General features: G+C 45.0%; 2 protein-coding genes across 2 annotated transcripts in view; one reads left to right on the top strand and one right to left on the bottom strand.

Annotated features, from left to right (window-relative positions):
- Window positions 1-1,681: 1,681 nt before the first annotated feature.
- The window catches only part of LOC119170082 (uncharacterized), a 33,682-nt gene continuing 17,908 nt past the window's right edge, over window positions 1,682-17,455 (bottom strand). The window contains exon 2 of the mRNA XM_037421120.2: window positions 1,682-2,376. Coding sequence (XP_037277017.2) covers window positions 1,964-2,362 — 399 coding nt within the window. The 5' untranslated portion in view covers window positions 2,363-2,376 and the 3' untranslated portion in view covers window positions 1,682-1,963. The remainder of the gene's footprint in view (window positions 2,377-17,455) is intronic.
- On the top strand, window positions 11,614-13,790 carry LOC119169269 (mitochondrial fission 1 protein). The gene is made up of 2 exons (XM_037420382.2): window positions 11,614-11,882; window positions 13,140-13,790. Exons 1-2 carry the CDS (start codon window positions 11,700-11,702, stop codon window positions 13,416-13,418), a joined length of 462 nt encoding a protein of 153 aa, XP_037276279.1. The 5' UTR covers window positions 11,614-11,699; the 3' UTR covers window positions 13,419-13,790.

Here is a 17,455-nt window from a genome sequence, read left to right as displayed (position 1 = left end):
TATCTTCACGTCGTTGTGGTTGTGTGGCTCTCCTCCGTAGAATAATCATGCCAAGTTTTATTTTTATGAAAAAATGTATATAATGCAGCAGTCAACGAATCGGCTGCCGAGCACTGAGGCTACGTTTCCGGGAAAATTCCTGGGCCCTCACCATTAAACAAATGTGCCTTTCTCTTGTATGCCTCTTCCTAGTAGCGGTTGTGACAAACGTGTGAAAAGGAATAGCAAAATTGGTATTTGTCTTTACTTTTATGTCCCTTGAATACTATCTGATACAATCTATTTAAAAAGAGATAGATTACAATAATAAATAAGTTATTGGAAACTAGCGCACAACTTGTAAATAAATACGTTAAAAACACACGAAATAAATAATAGCTGTCTTCAAAACCAGCATGCTGCCAGGTAAAAACACAGGTGTTTCATGTCTCATGTGTGATGCGTGACGTTTCTGGCTCGTTCCTACAGACGCATATGGCGGGAAGCGAGATTTAAAGCGATGATATTAACTGTACTAGCAACCACAGGCCAAGCCCTTTCGTACGAATCTTTACTTTTATTTGGTGTTCTGCAAAACTCACAGCATCACCGAATATGGCACTCGTGTTAAAATCTGTTGACGATATTGTGCGCGAAATAGCGAAACTGAACGTAAAAACTAAAATAGCACTGCTCCTGAACCCTTTACATCTCGCCCTTCATTCTACAAAATACCATACTAGAAAGAGCTACTAGCCAGAAGTCCATTTGAGAAACTCTAAGATGCCCTTAACTAAGAGAACTGTGAATCTTCCGATCTCTTTAACAAGAGTTGGTCGTTGTAATAAAATTTTAGATTACTTCATCCACTGAAATCGACTAATATCTGCCCTGTGAAAAAGCACCCGCCTCTTAACAATCCTACACAACTAAAGTTCACTCTAAAATCTTCTAATGCAACGCAAAATCATCTGTAAACTGCGTGTTTATAGTTTGGCTCAATTTTATTGGCCACGTGCCTTTCGGAAGCACGTTCAACGTGCACACAACGTTATTCAGGTGGCTTAGATTTCATAAAGCGTCATGATGCCCAAGCTGCCTTATTTCGAAAAGACATATTTCCTACATTCACAAACAATTGAGAAAACACGACTACAGCATGCTATAGTCCTCGCTGTCGAATGGGCATGGGAGTAACGTTACAATCCCGTTTGTTTCAGAACAGCTCTCTCTCTCTCTCTTTAGTGAGTTAACGACGTTCACTGCAATGATTGAATGATTGTTTTGGCAGCAAAGAGATCATCGTTCAATGTCAATTATGAGTGACGCCGCAACACCTACTTTTGTCAGCTATACTGACACCTCGTCCCAATTATTTAGGTAGGCTGAGACTTTTTTTGCATATAAATTGGTTTGTCGACAACTATGCAAAATAATAACACAGAATATTTACTTAGGTACAAACTATTCACCCTGTGACAAAGAAACGTAATAAAACTAACCGAACAAAAAACTCAAAAGACACCATGCTTTGGCTTTTGGACAAACAACACCATACAATATCACGCACACGCTCGTCCTGGACATCTCGCAAACGTTGACGAAAAACAGCGCCAAGAACAGGATTACCACTGACACGGTTGGCATTGAACTTCCTGGATATGGCGGGGCCCCATTCTTATAAGCTTTTTTTTTTTCTCCCTTCACAGCATCCTCAGACGGGCCCTTCTCAGCGAGGAATTACCGAAGCCACTAGTAGGCTTCTCGAGACTCTGGGATACCCTCCGCCCTCTTTTGCAAAATAAACGGGTCGCCTTGCCAGTACAATCAAGGACTCGGCGAGCGCGTCGCGTCGCTTCCATGTAGCGTCTCGCGATGGTCCAGGTTGGGAAGAGAGTTCGGGATCAGGACTGTGGTGAGGCTCGGGAAGAAAGTTTTTCCGACGACATCTGGGCAGGTCTTCGGCGAGTGAAGCCCTCTGGGTTTAATCCGCGCTCCGTCCTCGGACGTCCCGTATGGCCCTCAGCAGGAGTCCGTATCGGTCCCGGCTGGGCCGGGCAGCCGGTTGCTCCAGGACAAGCTGCTCGCGGGAGGCCGAGTTGCCGCCGGGGGCGGCGCCCCCGGCCGGGCGGTCATTGTCGACGTCGTCGTCGACGAGCACCGACTGGACGTCGAGCACGGGTTCTCGGATGAGGGCGATGGCTCGCGACGAGTCCCTCTTGCCGAACCGCATGAAGGTTCTCAGTCGGCAGCGCTCGCAGGCGTCCTCGCCAGGGTCCTTCTGGCAGAGTGCGCGGCAGCGGGGCGGCTGAGCACCCGCCCATGACGGCGCCAGCAAGAGCGCGAGCAGCGAGCTGACCAGGCACAGGTACGTGAGGGTCATCGCGGAGGCTGAGCCTGCGTGGGCCGAAAGGAAGAAGCAGCAATAAGCGGGTGAAGCAGACAGAGAGAGACAATATGCCGGGATGTTAACCAGTTTAAAATGCCTGGTATACTATACCCGACACTGTGAAGAGGAATGGGGGCTTTTGGAAGTTAGAAGAGTAACGAAAGAGAAAGAAAGCACACGCGCACACGACGTTATACAGTCCGTAAGTCTTGTGCAGTGTACGCCGTCCGTATCTATTTACAGACGCTCATGCAAGTCTGTTATCCTAAGAAAATTTATCAATGCATTCGTGCTCGATAAAACAGAAACTTCTTACCTATATAGCGCGTAGACATCACGTGAAGTTACATAATTTTGTCAGCACATTGCTACACCAGCCGACATTAGTCATCATTAGCCACCAATCGTTCTCCATATGCTAGAACTGCCCATCACGCTTGTGCAGCCTCTACAAAACTCTTATCGTATGTTCAGATAAAAAAACACATAACGCGCACGCTATGGCCACTTTACTAGTTCTTCGCAGGACCCTTCTATTCTAGGACCCCCTACACAATATTGACACATTGGTGTACACAGAGGCATTCAATATACACGGAGACAGGTAACGCTTAGGTGTACACGATGTTTGCGGAGACGGCATGCTTATACAAAATTGTGATACGTTGAGGTAATCACGATTCGCAATTACGAGCAGTGTCGAATACAAAAATTCCTTAGTTTCACGTCTGGGTCACCTCCGAGTGTTCGGGATCTTTCTGGAGTTTGTCAGCGATCGTAAATCAGTCTTCGAATGGCACCATCGTGTCGCTCTAGGGCATGTAAGTCGTTTGTCAGATCAGGTGATGCACAGAAGACATACCTTGGTGTATGTCGGCATCTTGGCGAAGTATCACCCTTTTTTTTATCTACAGCGCCAGGCAACGACGCAACAGCGAAAAGGCACGCGGCCACATCGTTAAATTTGGCGGGTAATGTGCGTGCTTCTGTCACAAACACGAACCTTATCTTTACTTTTTCCTGATGTAGTGCCGACTTTCCCACACCCATGCTTGCTGCGGGCACTTCGTGCGTGTTCAATAGCTAGTAACACTATTTGGCATCCCGCAACCTCAAACCGCGAAGCACAATCGATTGAGAGAACTATGCAGCATACAAAGACAAAAAAAAAACACGGTTGCAACTTGAATAGCTTTTCGTCAGTCCCCTTTTATCTTACATAACCGTATTCTGTATACTAACCGCAAACTTCACTAGCCCCACAAACCTTTTTAGGAGAGAGATAGCCGAGCAAGTTGAAATTTCTTTCGAGGAAACAATAAAAATACCTAAACAAGAAGCAAGAGACATGAGACGCTGTTAAATGGCAGGGCAATCTAGTAAAGTGACATCACAAAGATGACATACCCATAGAGAGAAAAGTAACATTTCTAATAACAGAATGCGGCTACATCTATGCATAAAAATTTTAGCAACTTTTTTGAAATATAATGAAGCTGTGTATTTCTTTTAGGGGTTCGAGACAATGCTAATGCTGCAAGAAATGAATAGACTTATGCAAGTGAGAGTATGGTTAAATTCTCTCTCTTTTAGTTCCTTGCAATAGGTCTCGAGAGATGTGATTAGAAAGGGTTATCAATTTGAGGTACTTCTTTGCGTACTGCAATCACTTTTCCGTCTATCTGCACATCTATCTATCTATCTATCTAGCCTCTTACGTCTGCGTGTTCTCGTGATCAGCCCCTTAACTTGGCGTGAACCAAAATTGGTATGGAAGGGTAGGATGGTTTGACAAATATGAGGCGCTGGTCAAGACATGAATAAGGTCACATTCCCGTCGCGTACGTCGTCAAACACTTCCCGCCAGACAGTGACACGCACACCCGCGGGCGGGTATGTGCCACAGGTGATTGACAGGATCTACTCTGGAACGACGAGAACACACACAGGTCATTTAATACGTGAGCCTTAAGAAAAACCTGACATCGGCAGCGTTGACCCAACGAACGCAAAAAAAGTAAATGCCAGGGTTCCTGCAGGAACCAAACCCGAGCATTTTGCGTGGCAGTCAAGCATTCTACCACACAGCCACGCCAGGTCTCGGGACTACTTTTCAAATAGACCCTAATGTTCGTGGAAAGTCAGTTGTGGTTGCAGTGCTGACTATCCAGTTTTAAAAACATTGTATATGTGCTCCTTTGATACATCCGTCACGTCGGGTTAATTGTAGTTAGGTGCTATGCTTTGGAATTGATTTGTGTAGCAGTGTCGTCCTTGCGAGCACCAGCTCATCAATTCTGGTTTTGCTAATACCCACGTTGCTGTTGACATCATTGCGGAAGTACAAACTGGTTAAATAAACATCAGCAACTGTTTAACACATGTCTCTGCGTGCCATATTTGTACGTATATTTAGCGTCATTTCATAACGTCTCACTCATTAAAAACTTACAACACGGTCACCTTCCCTCCACTCGCTTCGCATAACGTCTATTCACAGGTACGTGGGATTTCGCGAATTTTTCAATCAACCAATCAGTCTATTCAACGTTTGATCAATCTATCAGTCAGTCAATCTGCTGCACACACTCTCTCGGATTGCAAAAGCTTTAAAAGTGATTCCATTAACTTGGAACGTATGGCACAATAGTCCCTACTCATAGCGCGAAGAAATGTCCGGAAAACGTTGGCCATCGAAAATTAAATTCTACTATTCAAGCTCCTAAGCAGCGGCCAGGTAAACAGTGCTTTGCGGAGGCAGAGTAGAACAACGCCGTGAAGAGCGCAGGCCTTTCCAATCTAATCAAGCGTCCCTTCCTTGTAATTCACGATCAGTCCTCGTGTTCGTTACAACTTTTGATGACTATGAGGCGTACTCAATTCTTGAACATAATTCCATCGCGAACTACAAGTAGTGCTTGCCACAGCGGCCTGCAATGATGGTGTACCAGTACTAGCATGGCACTTCATCAGGCCTCTGTCGCAAATCTAGTTTTTTCACAGCTCCCGTAATGTCATTCTCACAGAAAAGCCCATGCCCAGTTGCCATACGACGACTTAAATAACTAATAAAATTGCAGAACCTTGCTGACAGCCACGAGTGCCTGGGATGCGGTGACCGAAAATGGGTAACATTTGTGCCTCGCCAAACGAAAACAACCAAAGTTTTCATCAGCGAGAAGGCGTCATCTCTTGTTCAAAGCTTCTGGGGCAGTGTGCTAAAAAAGTTTTTTAGCTGCTCTTCCATCTGTTGCACGCCCACCTTTTCGAAACAAAAGGTAGAGTGATGATTATTATGAAGTACGCGAGGGTTTCGTTGTCTCCTTTTGCGACGTCCGAAAACGTCAGAAAACAAGACCTCTAGAACTGGGCCGCGAAATCCAAACCAGTAGAACAATAGGTCGCTCAGAGAAAGCAGTACCACGGCGATAGACGATGGTCCGAAGTGTTGTGGAAACGGGCGCTCAGTAGATTCCACGAAATGGGACCCAGAGAAAGAGCGAAAGCGAGGCGTCATCAGTCGTAGCTCTATAGTAGGCGTTGCGTGTGGCTACTTCCAGAGTGCCGCAACTGCCGCGGTCAAGCACTTTGCGAAGCCAACGTTGCCCAAGGGCAGCACACACGGAGACATAGTAAGTAGCGCGACAAAGATCAAACTACAAAAAAAAGACGCGAGAAAAAAGATGAAACGACGATGAAAGGGTGGCTTTCCGAATGAAGAGGGGAAAAAAAGGTAGCGAGTTAGTCTAGCGGCGCAGGACCTTGCGTCTCATGCGTCCCCCGACGAATAATGCATCCGGACCGCACCCTCGCGAAATATTTGAGGAAGCCTGCATCTTTGATGGACCAAGTTGGAATAACGTCATTCGACACCACCGCCTAAACAAAGCCGTCTCGTCGAGCCGGGCCAATGAGAACTTCGTTTCCGGCGCGCATCTTGTGACGCTGCACTAACAACTTGGCTGTGCCATAGTTGTACTTCACTCGTGCTTAGTCAAGACTTTCCCAGTTGGTAAGCGAGAAGCTTGCAGTGGCATTACAAGGATCATCATAAGCTATAGTGTACTTGGAAACTTTTAGATCCCGGAATACACCCGCCAGTTGTCACTGCCTCAAGACGGTTTTCCCTCACCATAGTGATCAGTAGTCGAAAAATAACTTAACGCAAATGCTTCGAAGGAGCACCTCAGAAACTTCATTTTCCGAAGTTTTGCCTAAGAATTTACACGCATCGCAAAGGCTGCCACCATCGTGGCGCTTAATTGCAGAAATTTTGCCCAACGTTGGCTCACGAAGGCTGAATTGACTTTTGTTCTAGTGAAATTTATTCATTAGTTCGTGATGAGAACAACGTTCATGCCACACGGAGTTCGCCTCGGCTCTTCAATTAATAAAAGTAGGTGTCAGGCCTTAGCAAGTGATTGATCATGATTCATCTTCAAGTGCATCGAAATAATTTAGTTTTTTTTTTTTAGCTTACCTACAGAAACAAGACAGCTTGCCTCTTGAGGGTAAATTTTCCAGCTTTAACAGTGAAATATCCGGGCGGATACATCTTCTCTACTTAATACATCTGATTTACTGCAAACTTGTGACACTGAAACCATCGGCCGAAACTAATATCGTACAATACAGCATTGGCTCCGGTAATGCGAAGTGCCACCTAGGTGAATGCAAATGTTCCCACTCAATTTTCGTCGATTCCATTTTACATCGCTCATCTAATATGCCAACAGCAGCATACTCAATCTGAGACCCAACGCCAACAAGCTTTTTTTTTCCTGAACCCGCGCTTTCTTCCGTTGCTTCATTAGGATCGGCATAAAATTCGAGTCCCGTTACACCTACGCATAACGCCCCTACTGACCAGGAGGTGCGCTTCTTGGCACAGCGGACCGGCATGCGGTAAAACACCCTGTCACCTTCTCACTTTGATGAATGAGGTGGTGCGCCGGGCACACAAAGTGACGTGTTTTTCGCCCCCACTTATTCTTCAGTAAACATGGGGATAGAAAAGCTTAGTTGTACATTTGGGCAAATAGGTGGATGACCTACAGAAAAACAATTAGGATGGCGGAGAACAGAGAAGGACGACGTTGTCTAGACTCTCGCGGTAAAAGTCTGCGTTTGAGTACCTGCGCAGCCTTAAAGGTGACAATTCGTGTGACAGATCAATCACGAAGGCACACGTTGAATGAATGGCGCAATCAGGTGCTCATCTTTCGGCTTGTACTGGCACTAATGGCCAAGCGATAGTGCTACACACGTCGAGGTTTTTCAGCAACCCTCAAATGCTCGTCCTCCGCGCGCTGCCGACTCGAAATGATCGAGGACTTCGTTTTATTTTACCGTACTCTCATTATAACCACGGTGCTTCGAGCACCCTTACGCTGTCCGTGTGTCTTCTCGAACATTGCCGTGTCGTAATTTGAAATTCCGTCTTCGAGTTGAAACGGAAAAGCTTGCGCGCTCCGCTAAATGTACAAGCAATCGAGCAAGCTGTCCCACTACGTACAATAACGAGTCTACAGCCAAGCTGTAGCCGCCAATGTATTTGAACAGTCCTTGGGTCTCCAAAAGACATTCCCTTGCTGCCCCACTCCAAATGCAAACAAGCCAGTGTTCAGCGCGGGTGAGAATTCATCGGAAATTATTCAATAACATTCTCCACTGCATGTGTAATTCTCAGAAGGGCTCGATTCTTTGTTTGCGCTATTTAAGAAAAAGGTAACATTTTGTTTCTTTGTTGTTGCTATTTACTTCGTAAATGACAAGAAATCGTTTGCGATGCGGTTAGAAAAACTTCTGCGCTGCGCACGGACCACTTGGGCAATATTTGTTCGTTTTGCTTCACTCCAGCATCTACTGAATTCCGGTCTTTTGGATTGAAAACAGTCAGACAGTTCGGCGGTTCTAAAACCTTCCAACATACCTTCACGAAAGAAAAAAAAAAAGTCGGAGGGTTGAGGGCGTGCTGTCAGCAAGATGAAGCTGAGTCAGATGCCGACTCGCAAGGCTGTACCAAGCCGACAACCAAGCCAGCCAGCGAGCCAGTTAGCTGGCGTTACGAGACGACGCGCTCACCAGAGTGAGACACGTCCTCGGGACTGGAAGCCTGGTCGAGAAATCGAATAAAGTCGTCCCCCTTCTTTTTTTCTACTCCACGAAGAATTCTCAACGGGAACCAAACGGCTGCGTCTAATCGAGTCGCCAGAAGATTCCCTCGAGTCTCATTGGATTACCCGAACCTTAAAGGTCGTTAAAGTTTAATACCGCAACTCTGCCACTCTTCGCTACGCCGATTTCAGTCGCCGACGACTGCGCCTACTCAAGACGACTGAGCCTACACGACGGCCAGGACGTGTTTGCGTGCTTATCTATCTATCTATCTATCTATCTATCTATCTATCTATCTATCTATCTATCTATCTATCTATCTATCTATCTATCCATTTTTCTATCTATCTATCTGTCTATCTATCTCATGAACACTGACCAAAACCACAGCTTCATGCAGCTAAACCTAATCACCAGAATGGCCCCGCCGCGGTGGTCAAGTGGCTAAGGTACTCGGCTGCTGACCAGCAGGTTGCGGGATCAAATCCCGGCTGCGGCGGCTGCATTTCCGATGAAGGCGAAAATGCTGTACGCCCGTGTGCTCAGATTTGGGTGCACGTGAAAGAACCCCAAGGGGTCGAAAGGTACACGTTCATGAAAATCAGGCGACAAAAAATGAACATCGCATAATCATATAGCAGGTTTTGACATAAAACTGTAATATTTATATTTTCATAGTCATTATCACTTATTGGGTGAGCGAATACTGGTCAGTTCATTGAAAAATGGGAACCCAAATCTAGGTATCTATTGCAGAGGCCCTGCCTTAAAGACCGAAGCGTGGCAGGCGACTAAAGAAATAGTCCGTTACTGAAATAGTTCGCAACTAAAGAAATAGTCCACTACTAAAGCAAATAAATCAATAGTCATATTAAAAGAAAAGCGGCGCACGAAAAGACGGAGACAAAGAAGAGAACCACACACAGCGCTGCACTCACAACTGCAAGTTTAATCCGAGCAACAAGAATTTAAAAAGTAATAGCCGCGCATGACAAGTGAGGTACAACGAGATTAAATGATACGCTCATTAATAAAAGTGAACTCTTTTTTGTGCAATGTAACCGAGGTCTGGCTTACGCAAGCATCACGTGACTTGTTAATATGAAAGGCTTCAGACACCTCACGGGTGAATTGATCGTGGTGCTTAAAAACAATGCAGCGTGAGTGCAGCGCTGTGTGTGGTTCTCTTCTTTGTCTCCGTCTTTTTGTGCGCCGCTGTTCTTTTATTATGAATATACACCAACTCGCCCAACTTTCTATTCTGTTAAATCAATAGTCTACGACTTAACAATCACAAGTTGCGATGACCAGCTCCATATGCCATGCGCCCGCTTTAAACCTATATCCACACCGAGGTGGTCTGGCGAGACCACCCTTCTGCGAAAAAACTGGAAGTGACATCATTATTTGTTGCCATCTAGATATTCATTCTTTGGAAAACGTTTCTCCTTATTTTATGTTCTAAGATAGGTTCAAGCTTAACTGCAGTAATCGCACTAAACTTCGATGCCTCCATTTTGAGGTATTACCACAGGGATATCTCTGATGCGGTTCAGAATTTCATCAAAGCACTAAATGTATCCCATTGTAATCTCTGCTTTCGCAAATAGTTGTAAAGTAATACTTAAATGTGCAAAAATTTTACGTATCTATTCAAAAATGTCCTTGCCAAACTAATACGGTGATTCGGTCTGCTTGTACAACCGTGTAATAATTACACTATTTCGTGGATATACGGGTGTTATTTTATTCATATTTGCCTACTATTAATCATAAGGTGTTCTTCAAGTCATTGTCGAAATGTTAATATACGCAGTCTTGGCAAAATTCTGCAGAGTCGGTATGTGCCAAAGTGTTGCGTACACAAGTGAACTGCAGTTACTAACGATCAGACGCCGAAGTCCGTTTTGGGCCGCGGGGCCACTTAGGCAGGTTGTCAATATTGGAGAGGTGACATTGAGTGCGTTCACCCCGTCTGTACGCCAAGCCACCTATCCGCTCCAACGTTGTCAAAGTAAGCGAGAAAACGAAGGTGAGAATTCGTACGCGTCAGCTAAGTTCAGTGCCTAGTACCACTGTATTACACACGTCGCACATGCCTTGGTGCGTACATACACCGTCTTGCATGTTAATGTGCGCACGTGTGATGCACAGCAGTGGCTGCCGGTATGTTTGACGTATCTATGACGTTCAACTCTGGCCGATGCAGCTATTAACTCCAAATCTGCCCACAACTTCAGGCGACGTCACTAAGGTATTTGCTGGTTGCCACAGAACAGTGCATCGGTCGAAGAAACTGCTTCCTGTCATTCGTCACTGAAGTTGACAGCCACTGATTGTAGTATGCGTGAGCACAATGTTTCCTCCCGTCTTTGTACACAAATTTACTTCTCCGTCAGTTACTTGGTTTGGTTAGTCAACTAGTTAGTTAGTTAGTTAGTTAGTTAGTTAGTTAGTTAGTTAGTTAGTTAGTTAGTTAGTTAGTTAGTTAGTTAGTTAGTTAGTTAGTTAGTTAGTTAGTTAGTTAGTTAGTTTTGTTTGCTTGCTTGCTTGTTTGCTTGCTTGCTTGCTTGTTTGTTTGCTTGTTTGTTTGCTTGTTTGTTTGCTTGTTTGTTTGTTTGTCATTCAGTACTGCCGGCACCACACGTACTCGAGAAGGGTTATAATATAATTTTCTGAATGCTACCGTCATCGAATATTTTGAGAGATTCGGTTGGCGCCTTTGCCTCAAGCACGATTTCATTTGGAACGCAAAATTACTGCCCTATGATTCCCTGTACTAACAGAGCACTATAGTATCTTTTTTCAACGTTTTAATTCTACAACATTCACGCCAACACTTTAGAGTTCAATTTCGTCTTCCTTCAAGTAAATAGGGTGTCTCCGTCTTCCGTCATTGCTGTTTCTTTTTAATGTTTATTTCTGAATACAGTGCACAGAAGGCTACAATTTTTGCTGAACTATAATTATTTCCAAGCTTAATCCCTAATGTTACACGTTTTAGATTTGGCTTGCCCTTATTTCTCCGCGTTCTACGCCCCCTCCCCCCCCCCCCATTATCTGACCAATCCGCTGTTGTGGGTACGTCGCAACGTCTTAATCATCATCATCAGCTTGGCAGTTGCAAATCCGTGCAAAGGCAGCGCCACCGAGGTAAGCATCACTTCCAAATCGTGCATCGAGCCAGATCTGCCGCGCCGGCGAAGGGTGGGCCATGTTTCGTCGGAAGCTGTCCAGCAGCGATAGGCTCCTGCACGCCTACGTCGACTCTGACGAGCTTCATCGCATCGAGCTCAACTACAACGAGCACTTGCAGCACGGCCACATGCTGCCATCCGTGCAGTACGACTACGGCCGCTGCCTCATACTCAGCCGTTTCCCGGCAGACATCATCAAGGTATGCGCACACCGCACTTGTACAGGGCATTCCGATATCGCGGGACCTGAATTGACAAGCTCTTGGAAGGCCCCTAATTAGCCTCTGAAAATACAAGAAGTGCCGCCGTATTCACGAAGTGAATGATGATGAGTGGGCGAAGCTCCGGAGGTAAACCTGGTAAACCGTGAATCCTCCATACATCTTACACACTCGATTTTATTACAACGCTCCCTCTAGCGTACGTTGCTGCACTAAATCGAACGCTTGCCTTCCACCAATGACACGCGCCATATGTGACATCGTTCCTATTTTATAACATCTCGCATCTTTCATCATCAACTACAAATACCGCTGTCTAGTTTATAGCATCTTGCATCTCTACATCATCAGCTACAAGTACGGCCACCTAGTGAACACTGATAAAACTAAACGAGAGAGAGCTACATACAGGGGACGCACAGCCCACGCCTTAAGGTGCTTCGCCCCTAAAAAAATTGTGTTATCGGTGTTTCTTTTTGTTACGTAGTACGGCACGATTTGCGTTAGCAGTCTGTTCCTGTGACGCCATGAGGAAAGAAGCTTTAGATTGGTTAATATGCGAGATATATCAGTTGCGAATTGCCTCTTCTTCTGATTAGCCATGCAGTCGCACGCCCGTTCTGTCTAGTCTCGCATGATTATTGCGCGTGATCAACTGATTTCACTTCGTCTTGCGCGCTTTCGACTGCGCTCTCCGAGATAACGGCGTGTAGCCGACAAAGCAATAAATGCTGATAAGCTCAACACCTATAGTGCTGGAAGCATCCCGTGTTTTACGCAGAAATGAGTGTCGAAGAGGCGATATTACTCATAAGATGGGTAGTCAGAACTAGAAATAAAGCACTTTGTTATCTTCGAACACGGAGTCGTTGGGGGCCCTTGTCAGGAAACTACTGAGCTCTTTCATCCATAGGTCCAAATTAATCAATGACACGTTGTCTATGTGGTATCTTCTACGTGTCCAGGAAGTAGTTGTAATCAACGTGGTGGTATCTACGTGTGTTTTATAAGTTACCAGAACAAATTTGGAATGGCTTCGTTAGATTCCCAGTATAATTTGCAGAACCCTGGGACCGAGAAGAATGGTGTCATCGCTTCCAGTCCCGCGAATACGCTGTCTGTCATTTTAATACGTCATACTGTCCCATATGGAGCCACTGACAGCGCTCCCGCTGGAGGTTGTCAATGTCAAACGTTGCAAGTGAACGTTGCCGTGCACTCCGCGGTGCCTCGCAGGGCATCGTACTCATGGAGCAGCTGATTCAACTCGAGTACCGCCCCATCGACTGCTGCTACATGAGCGCGCTGGCACACACGAAGCTCGGCCATTACAACACTGCGCTGCAGTTCACCAAGACCATACTGGTCAAGGAGCCGCGCAACGTCGACGGCAGTGAGCTGCAGGAACTCATCCACCACAAAGTGCTGCGCGAGTACCTCTTTCAAGTGGCCGTCGTCGGCGGTGTGGTGATCATGATCGGAGTGCTCATCTCCATGGTCATGGCGCGACGCTGACACTGCGCTGCTAACAGCTCTCACCGGTACAAGTGAACGTTAGTGTTAAGCCTAAGAACTTCGTGGATGAACTGCGTTGAGTCTGTTTCGAAAGCGGGAGCTACTTCTCACAAGGAGAGCTCTTTCTCTGCAGCCTTTGCTTTCTAGTTGGGTAGGTTGAAAAAAACAACAAGCCGGTTGCCCATTATCAACACGATGCCAAAAGTTGTCAATGGGCTCTCAGTCTTTGTGTATGCTCCACATTGCTCTGTCTTATTCTGTCCTCTGCGTCTCAAACCTGGATGTACAGCGACTGAAATAAGATCAAGTATGTAGAGAGTCATGTCTTCAGGCCGCTGTTGCGAACTTATTTTTTTTTCCACTATATATCAGCATTGCCTCTCGGTATAACAGCATAACAGTTCTGTAGAATTGCGTAGGTTATAAAAGGAGTTGTGCGAAGAACCAGCCCATGTCCTAATCTAGGCTCTCCTAATCTAAGACATCAGAAACCGAGTTGAGAAGCAAGACATTAGCATATTCTGCTTAATGGTAGTAGCCACCTTAGAAACGTATTAGAAAGTGTGCTGTAAGTGTATTCGAACGTGTGAAAACACGGACACAAAGGAAGAGAAATAGGCAACATAAACACCTTACTTTATTTTACCAAACAGTTCATTTAGCAGTAAAAAACATATTATCCCTTCGAAAACAATTCAAGTCACTGAGTTGGCCGAACTAGTTGAGTTTCTGCATCTGGCAAAAACCGCGCTTCGTAAATCACAAACGTGACTTTGTTCGCGTCGTAAACACGTACCGCTTGGCGTGATTTCTGACGCGGCACTAACATTTGTACTGCATACGAAGTGCAGCCCGAGCTCACTTTTACAAGATTTCAGTTTGAACACTCTGGAAACATCTTCACTGGTAGTTAAGTGGACGGGAGCGAAAGGGTGGACAAAATCATGACAATCGCTGCAGACATACGATGTTCGTAGTGACCGCAGTGAGTTGCATTGTCATTTGGGTCACTTCATTCATCTTTACGATTAGATTTCATGCTAGAGCTCGCATATTTGCTGCCGCATAAGGCATGTGTTTCTTCATGATAACAGAATTGAGATAAAGATCCTCTTGTAAAGTTCGCAAGACCTCTAAATAAAAGAAAATCTACCTGCTCTCGGATTTAAAAAAGAACAAACGCGGCAACTGTACGCTTTTCAATGTCCTAGAATTGCTTTTAAATTCATGCTGCACAGATAATATATAGAAAGTACTGTCTATAATTAATGCTGTTATACGCCACATTTCTGAGTAGAGCAAACAAAACCAGCATCGCAGAGCTCTACATGTCGAATGGCTATATGGCTATCTTACGCCACACGTCTAGTTTCTGTGCCTAGCAACGCAAAACTATGACGGGGCCTTTTTGAACAAGGCCACGTAGTGCAGAGATTTTACCCCCTCTGCTGGTGAGCGCAACAAAGCATTCACGTTTTCACTAAGCGGCGCCTAGCAACAAGCTCATTTAAGTTGTTTTGTTTTTCAGTACACTATGATACTCTCATACGTTGACAAAGCAAACTTGGTTTGGCTGCGTGCTAAAGTAAGTTTTAAACCTCAGCCAAGGAGTGCGTCTGTACCATAATTCCATGTTTCAGGACATTGTCCTGTGATTGATCTCGTAATAACCAACATCCCCTGCCAACCCCCTAAAATTGCTTTTTTTCGTGTTACGTGTTCCCTGTAACTTGTCTTTGACTACTAGGACGTTAACCCCAAAACATCATGAAGTAAACGATGCTTGTACCTTGATAACAAAAGGCGCGCCATGCTAACACACGCATATCGCATGAACCAAACATGCATCCATATATAACCTGCTGCCAAGCTTGAACGTTTGGCATGGGTGAACGTTATGTGTGTGCTAACGCAATTTTATTACAATAATAGGCTCGTTTTCTTGGTGCGGTTAGCCACGTCAACGGCAAAGGACAACGAGCGATTCACCCAGAATTAATTTCTTTTTTTATCATGCAAAGCAAACTCTACAAAAGCGGTTTGTATCCTCTTCATTGTCCCTAACAATTGACTGCCCCCGCTGCGTAACTTAAATCGACACTGCATACTCCTATTTCGTTTTTCGTTTTTTTTTAAGGTAAGAGAAATAAAGGACGACTTTACAATGAGAATACCCTATGAAAATAGTTCTTGGCTTATGATATGCCACACAGCTTTTTTTTTTTTGCAAGGTCATTGTGCATGGTTCATTTGATGATCGGCCGTTCGCTGAAACCAGATCCATCCATTCAAAGCAAAGTTCAAACATATTCCAGACCCTTCACTTTTTTTCTCCTCTTTTATATATGCGCTGTTTCACTACAATTATTTTCTTTATTCTTTCTTCATGGTTTCTCTTTGCGATCTTCACTAAATAAAAGAGTGAAAAGGAATTGTTTCACGGCCTGCCTTATCAGAAACTGTGAAGGAATGCACATGTTGTGAGCAGCAAATAATTATTTAGAGTGGCTTTTTGTTTACATTCTCTCATTCATTACCCCTGCTCCGCTGTACCCTGTTAGTTCCCTCAGTGCGCAAAACGTGGCGTCGCTAGCAGGTTTCTCGCAGCAGAACGACCCCGTAGAAGAGGTAGATACAGCAAACCGAAGCTTTCTCATGTGACTGCGTTACACACCCGATACAGCATTACAGACACAACTTGATTGATTTATTGATATGTGGGTGTAACGTCCCAAAACCACCATATGATTATGAGAAACGCCGAGGTTGAGGGCTCCGGAAATTCCGACCACCTGTGGTTCTTAAACGTGCACCCAAATCGGAGCACACAGGCCTACAACATTTCCGCCTCGATCGGAAATGCAGCCGCCACAGCCGGGATTCGATCCCGCGACCTGCGGGTCAGCAGCCGAGTACCTTAGCCCCTAGACCACAACGGCGGGGCACACTACTTCAACGGCACGTATACGATGTATTGAAGAACTGCGCCACAAGCTGTTCCGTAACATATGCCAATCCTTTTATCAATCAATCAATCAATCAATCAATTAAATCGTAATTTTGAACAGTTCTTTTTACAATTTGTTGGAGGTCCTTCAGGTGAAAAGCTGTCGCAAAGAGCTTGAAAGTGCCTGAAGGCCCTTTATAACAGCCCTATGCATGCGAATATCCTCAATAATTTAATGAAACTATCTCTGTACTCTTGGGGAGTAAGCGTCGGTATGGCTGGGATAAACGCCCGTTTAGTAACTTAGGACACTATCCTCTCACTTGTTTTTAGGCAGATGGCACACAATTGTCAGTCAAAACGTTGGTAGCGATCTTGTTTCCATGCACAGGCATTCTTGTTTAAAAAACGCTCTGTGTAGGTTGGCGGCATCATTTATCTAATGCGCCGTAGCACTTCTTGATTCAAAAGTTGAAGTGACATAAGCTGGATGTGAAGGGTGGACTGTGTTTGACTACTGCAAGCTTTCCCCACCATAGTTTCGATTCCGACGAGCACAAGCTCTCTATTTAATCCTTTCCCAAGTTTCTACCACCACAATATTTGGATTATGATTGATTTATCCTTCATAGCTAATCCATAAGCGTTTTATGTCACTAAATTTATCCGACATTCATGTTTTTGTGCCATGGCCATGTCTATTACATTATGGCATTGCCTGTATCTGATCTACGCACACAACTTGCATTATTTTCACATCAACATTCATTCGAATATTCACTTGCGTCTAGCCGTCATCAGCTCGTCTATTCTTTCTTGGGGACCTTCGACGCAAAAATTTTGGTCTGTCTGTCTCTACATTTGTCTGTTTGTCCACTCTTACCGGCATCGGGTACTTGAAAGGACCGACCCCATCCGCAGCGACCACCAATGTTGCTCAAGGTTGAGCGTTCATGCTTGTGCAATTGTCATTTAAAAAGCAATTATTTCGCATGTCTGGGGCACCATAACAACACGCGAATATTCTGCATATGCATCTCTTACTAGAAAACGCATACATAAGTAATTTTAAGGACCGTAGCGCTTATCA

Source organism: Rhipicephalus microplus, chromosome 2 (genome assembly GCF_043290135.1).
Source record: "Rhipicephalus microplus isolate Deutch F79 chromosome 2, USDA_Rmic, whole genome shotgun sequence".
NCBI lineage: Eukaryota > Metazoa > Arthropoda > Arachnida > Ixodida > Ixodidae > Rhipicephalus > Rhipicephalus microplus.
Note: the sequence above shows the minus strand (reverse complement) of the source record. Positions and strands in the feature narration are given on the sequence as shown.

Excerpts from the sequence above, each read along its gene's own strand:
- LOC119169269 (XM_037420382.2), top strand. The coding sequence starts at position 11,700 with ATGTTTCGTCGGAAGCTGTCCAGCAGCGATAGGCTCCTGCACGCCTAC. Across the intron at positions 11,883-13,139 it reads TCCCGGCAGACATCATCAAG|GGCATCGTACTCATGGAGCA; the intron begins GTATGCGCACAC and ends GGTGCCTCGCAG.